This window comes from Fonticula alba (assembly GCF_000388065.1).
Source record: "Fonticula alba strain ATCC 38817 unplaced genomic scaffold supercont2.3, whole genome shotgun sequence".
In the NCBI taxonomy this organism is placed as follows: Eukaryota; order Rotosphaerida; family Fonticulaceae; genus Fonticula; species Fonticula alba.
The window spans coordinates 1262470-1267353 of NW_009242973.1; the positions used below are offsets into that span (position 1 = coordinate 1262470).

The 4884-nt window shown below is 67.1% G+C and overlaps 2 protein-coding genes across 2 annotated transcripts; one reads left to right on the plus strand and one right to left on the minus strand.

The window, feature by feature from the left end:
• H696_02066 (hypothetical protein) lies at positions 1 to 2443 on the plus strand. The gene is made up of 4 exons (XM_009495964.1): positions 1 to 461; positions 632 to 1853; positions 1954 to 2217; positions 2312 to 2443. Exons 1-4 carry the CDS (start codon positions 16 to 18, stop codon positions 2372 to 2374), a joined length of 1995 nt encoding a protein of 664 aa, XP_009494239.1. The 5' UTR covers positions 1 to 15; the 3' UTR covers positions 2375 to 2443.
• Positions 2444 to 2606: 163 nt separating this feature from the next.
• On the minus strand, positions 2607 to 4884 carry H696_02067 (hypothetical protein). The gene is made up of 6 exons (XM_009495965.1): positions 4751 to 4884; positions 4590 to 4654; positions 4241 to 4460; positions 3831 to 4076; positions 3441 to 3498; positions 2607 to 3309 (listed from the first exon to the last, which is right to left on the minus strand). The coding sequence occupies exons 1-6, from the start codon at positions 4844 to 4846 to the stop codon at positions 2639 to 2641; spliced, it is 1356 nt and encodes a 451-aa protein (XP_009494240.1). The 5' UTR covers positions 4847 to 4884; the 3' UTR covers positions 2607 to 2638.

Consider the following 4884-nt stretch of genomic DNA (forward strand, 5'->3'; position numbering starts at 1 on the left):
CCGCCACTGCTGCCCATGATCGACGGGGCACCGCCGACCCCGGCGCCCGGCAGGCCGCGGCCATCGAGTTCGGCTTTCGGCGCGCTGTCAGCGGCCGAGTGGGCGCCATCACCGCAGGCTGCCACGCCGCACAGCCGGGCCCTGGCACAGACCCCGCACGGGAGCCTCCCCCTGGGCGGCGGGCGCCAGCCACGCTTGCGCTTTGAGCTGGCTGGGCCCCTGCGCAGTGCCGTGCCGCACGAGTCGCTCGCGTGCTTCCTGCTCCCCCTGGTGGACAGCCCCCCGCTCGCCACCGTGGCCGACGTCCTGCGCTATGCGGTGTCCCAGTCGCCCCTGCCCTGGGACAGCAAGGCCCACCTGACCTCACCCACGTCGCAGATCACCCTCACCGCCTTCGTGGATGGATACTTCGTGGCGCCCGGCCTGCCGGCCTCCGCCCTCCAGGAATCCGACGTTGTCCAGTGTGTCCCGCAGAGGCCGGCCTCCGGTTCTTTTTCCACTTTGCCCCTCCTCCGCCGCGTGGCCGTGCCCGGGGCCGACCCTTGCCCGGGGCCACCCCCTGCTGACCGCCATCTCGCTCCCCGCCCTCTGCCTGCCTCCTCTTTTTTTTTGCATCCCCCCGCCCCTGCAGGATCATCGCCTTCGGGCCCCAGGGCGCCCCGGTCACGCCCCAGGAGGCCCTGGGCGCACAGGCAGCCGCCCCGGCCCTTGTGCCGGGCGTCCCACAGCAGCCGGCCATCCCGGTTCCGGTCGCTGTGGCGGCTGCCGCGTCGGATCCGGACAAGCGTGAAACCAGTCGATCGCGGCGACTCCGCCGCCAGCGGCAATTTGACCGGCTCCGATGCCTGGTCCAATCGAAGGCGGTGCTCGAGGAGGCTGGCGCCGACCAGTCCCCTGCCACGGGTGCTGGTGCTGGCCCGGTCGGCGCCGCTGTCGCCATGGAGGCGCTGACTCCCGGCCGGGCGCCGCGTGACACGCGGCGCCCGGCTCCGACCGCCACGCCCGTCGACAGCACTCCCCAGGCCATCGCCATCAAGCCGGCTGCCACCGCCGTCACCACCGCCCCGGCTGCTGCTGTCACTCCTGCTGCTGGCCGGGCTCCTCCCCCCCGGGCGGCCACTTCGGCCGCCGAGCTGGCCGCCGCCGGGTCCCTGTCCTTCTCCCCGCCGGCCCCGGCGTCCGGGCTCCTTCCTCCCTCCACTCCGGCTGCGGCTCCCGTCACGAGCTCCCCCTCGGCCGATGGGCCGATCTCGAAGGCGGCCGGCTTGACACCGAGCGCTGCTGCCACGCAGCCCCTGCTCCGGCCCGGTCGCCGGGTGGGCCAGTCTCGTGGGCGCGCGCCAGGCGGCTTCCCCATGACATCCATCACGTCGGCCCTGGCGGCTCTGGCGGAAAAGCCCCTTCCCGTTCCCGACACCCCGGTGTCTGCACCGTCGTCACCCCAGCTTCAGCAGCAGCAGCAGCAGCAGCAGCAGCAGCAGAAACAGAAACAGCAGCAACCACGGCCCTTGACACCTGGGGTGGTGAAGAGCCAGAAGAAACGTGGCACGTCGGCACATGCCTCCATCCGCGATGCCCTGGCCCGGGCCCTGGACGGGACCCCGCCGGCGGTCACGCGCTTTGAGGACTCGGATGATGAGGCGACCGTTGTTGCTGCTGCTGCGGCGGCGGCGGCGGCGGCGGCGGCGGCGGCGGCGGCGGCGGCTCCTGGCTCCCCCTCTCCGCTGGCTTCGAGTGAACCTCGGGCCATGGCTGCCGCCGCGGAGCCCATGGCTGCCCTGTCGCAGGAAGCCCTGTGTGCCTTGCCCCTCCGGACGGGCCCCCTCCAGGTGGGCAGCCAGATTGCCTTCCGCGTGCGTCCTTTTCAGCAATGGCCCACACACACACACACACACACACGTATGGACATCGATTACACGCTGTGCCTGGCTCTGACTTTCTGCACCGGCGCAGGAGCTGGAACTTACGACGTCCATGATCCCGGCACTGGGACCCCTGCGAGCGGCCACCGTCCATGCCCTCCCCCCCAGCGGGACCGGCAAGCTTACCCTGCATCTGCACCCCGCCTCTCGGGGGAAGGTGGTCACTGAAGCCCCGGAACCGGTGCGCCGAAGCCGCGCGGCCCGGGCCGACTCCAACCGCATGGACGAGGACAGTCCCTTCGCCGATGCCGAGGGCGATCAGCCAGCCGCCGATCCGGCCGAGGATCTGTTCCCGGTACGTGAAGGAAGCCACGCCCTCCTTTGGTCCAGCTGCTGCCCCCCCCCCCCCCCCCCCTGATAACTGACAAGCCGCCCCCTCCCCCCCCCAGGAATACATCCAGCGGGAGCCGCGCTTCATGCAGGATGTTCGCGATGCTACTGGCCTCTGGTAAATATAGACTTCCCCCCCCCCCCTTCCCGAAATCCCAGCACCCTGCCGCCCTACCTACCTGCGCCCTGCTGGCAAGGTGAACTAAAAGGATGAATGTTACTCAAGGTCACAAGGGGGAAGCGAGAGGGAGGGAGAGAGAGAGAGAGACAAAGAGAAAGAGAGACAGAGAGGCAGCAGGAGAGGGGGATTAAGGAGGGAGCCAGATGCATGGCACGAGCAACGCGCACAGATGCACACCAGCCCCCCCCCCCCCCATGGGCGCCGGTCAAGGTTTCACCTCCGGGTAGGACTGTTCGGTCAGCCAGACAACCCAGCGCTTGAGCGATTGTCCGATCGACTCCGGCGAGCTGTCTCCCTCCAGATCCTCGGCCAGCGGGCTGGAGTCGTAGCCCATGCCGCCGGCCAATAGCCCACTGCTGTCGGGGGGCCCGCCGGCTGCGCTCAGGCGCGTCACCGAGCCGTAACTGGCCAGCGGGTCGGTGCCTGCAGATGCCGCCGAGGGTGCTGGCGACAGTGGCCCACCGTCGTAGCCCTGAATGCTGGGGCTCGCCCGGGGCGTGGCGGCCTGCTTGCCCCCGGCTCCCGGGGCCAATTGGCCCTTCAGCAGGAGGTCCGGGCTTTGGGATGCCGACAGGCCGGCCACCGACCGGGGCGATGCCTGTCCCGTGACATAGGCACTGGAGTAGGCGCTGCTTCCGGGAGACACATCGCCATAGGGCCCGGGTGACCGGACGTCGGCCGGGTCCACGTCATGCCCGATGTCCGGGCTGTCGGGGGTCCGCAGGAGGCTGGCGCTGTCGCCAGACTCCAGGTCGTCGGGATCCTCGCGCGACCGGTAGAGGACATAGTGCTGGAACATGAAGATGAAGTCGAAGCTCATGGAAATCAAGCCCAGGAGCAGCTTCATCGGGTTGCCGGTGATGCCGGACCAGTCGCCTACCAAGCCAGGGAGACGCAGGGCAAATGGAGTGGAAGGGGGGGGGGGAATGCCGGGTACAGGGAGGAATGGTGAGTCTGGGAGAGAAGAGGAGGGTCGCCAAAGGGCAGTGGCAGGAGGAGGGTCGCACCGGCAATCCAGCAGTCCATAATTAGCTGCGACACTGAGAGGACGCCACCAACAAGGTCCTTTGGGAGGAGGGGAGCCAGCGCGATAGCAGCCACATGTGTGTGTGTGTGTGTGTGTGTGTGTGTGTGTGTGTCCGTGTGTTCGTGTGTTCGTGTGTCCGTGTGTCCGTGTGTCCGTGTGTCCGTGCGTCCGTGTGTCCGTGCGTCCGTGTGTCCGTGTGTCCGTGTGTCCGTGTGTCCGTGTGTCCGTGCGTCCGTGTGTCCGTGTGTCCGTGTGTCCGTGTGTATGCATACGCCGCAGAGGGAGGTGAGAGGCGGATGACAAGCCAACAGAACGGAGTCCCAGAGGGGGGAGAGAGAGAGAGAAAGAACAAAGAGGCCGCCGCACGCACCAGCAACACATTCCGGATACTCCAGCCGACGGTGGACTTGCGCAAATAATTGAGGATCATCTGGGGGAAGTACTTGACCAGGGAAATGACCAGCTTGGTGTAGCTGGCCGCATAGAGGAAGTCCAGCCAGTGGCGCTTCTCTTGGAAGGGATCCGACACGCCCAGCAGCAGGGCATACAGGCTAAGAGCCACCACGGCCAGCACAATATTGATGATGCTCAGACGGGAGAAGCGCTGACGTCCGCCCTGCGGTTGGTTCACAAGAGAAGGTGGAGGAGGGGCGGGGGCCGAGGTCAGAGACTCCGACCGTGAATAGCCCGGAGAACATGGACATGCGCCCACGCGCCAATGCACCCACATAAATGCATGCATAGATATACCCATATGCACGCATGTACGCATGCACGCACCTTGAAAATGAAAATCTGAACCAGCCCCAGGCCCGTGAGGACCAACGCGTGGATGGCGAAGGCCAGATCGTTCGGCGCCACGGCCGGCTCCTTGCCGTTGTTGCGGTCGGCATACTCCTCGCGCACCCCGGGGGCCAGGGCCAGAGAGAAGTTGTAGATCGTCATGCAAAAGAAGCCAAGGATGTTGTAGCCAACAAAATCGAAGGAGAGGCCGGTGACACTGAGACAGGCTGCGTCAGAGATGGACATGCTGGAGGGGAGAGGGAGGGAGAAGCAGAGAAACAGGGAGGAGGGAGGAGGGCAGGGGGAGGGGGGGGGCGATGCCGCCGAGGTTCCGGACAGGACGTACGCCTTTCTCCGGAAGTTAACAATCAACTGAGGATAAAAGGAGATGGACCACGCGGCGAAGTACGTCTGGGGAGGTCACACGGCCATGTCAACAGATCGCCGGGGGGGGGGGCGGGGGGCGGCCAGGTCGGCGAAGCAAGGAAGAGACAGAAGCCCACGCACCCAGCCAATGACAGCCGAGAAGTTCTGCCACGGGGTGGGATTGTCCGGCGCGGTCGCCAGGAACGACCGGCCCAGGGCTGCAAGCGTTGCCGCCATGGTGCGCGAATCGAGTGTATCGGAGCAGCCGGGGAGAG

What these genes read in the sequence shown, in the direction of transcription:
- H696_02066 (XM_009495964.1), top strand. Translation starts at nt 16, where the DNA reads ATGATCGACGGGGCACCGCCGACCCCGGCGCCCGGCAGGCCGCGGCCA. An exon ending in GCAGCCAGATTGCCTTCCGC is followed by an intron (nt 1,854 to 1,953) that starts GTGCGTCCTTTT and finishes GCACCGGCGCAG; the next exon opens with GAGCTGGAACTTACGACGTC. An exon ending in CGGCCGAGGATCTGTTCCCG is followed by an intron (nt 2,218 to 2,311) that starts GTACGTGAAGGA and finishes TCCCCCCCCCAG; the next exon opens with GAATACATCCAGCGGGAGCC.
- H696_02067 (XM_009495965.1), bottom strand. Translation starts at nt 4,846, where the DNA reads ATGGCGGCAACGCTTGCAGCCCTGGGCCGGTCGTTCCTGGCGACCGCG. An exon ending in TCTCGGCTGTCATTGGCTGG is followed by an intron (nt 4,655 to 4,750) that starts GTGCGTGGGCTT and finishes TGACCTCCCCAG; the next exon opens with ACGTACTTCGCCGCGTGGTC. An exon ending in TTCAGATTTTCATTTTCAAG is followed by an intron (nt 4,077 to 4,240) that starts GTGCGTGCATGC and finishes AACCAACCGCAG; the next exon opens with GGCGGACGTCAGCGCTTCTC.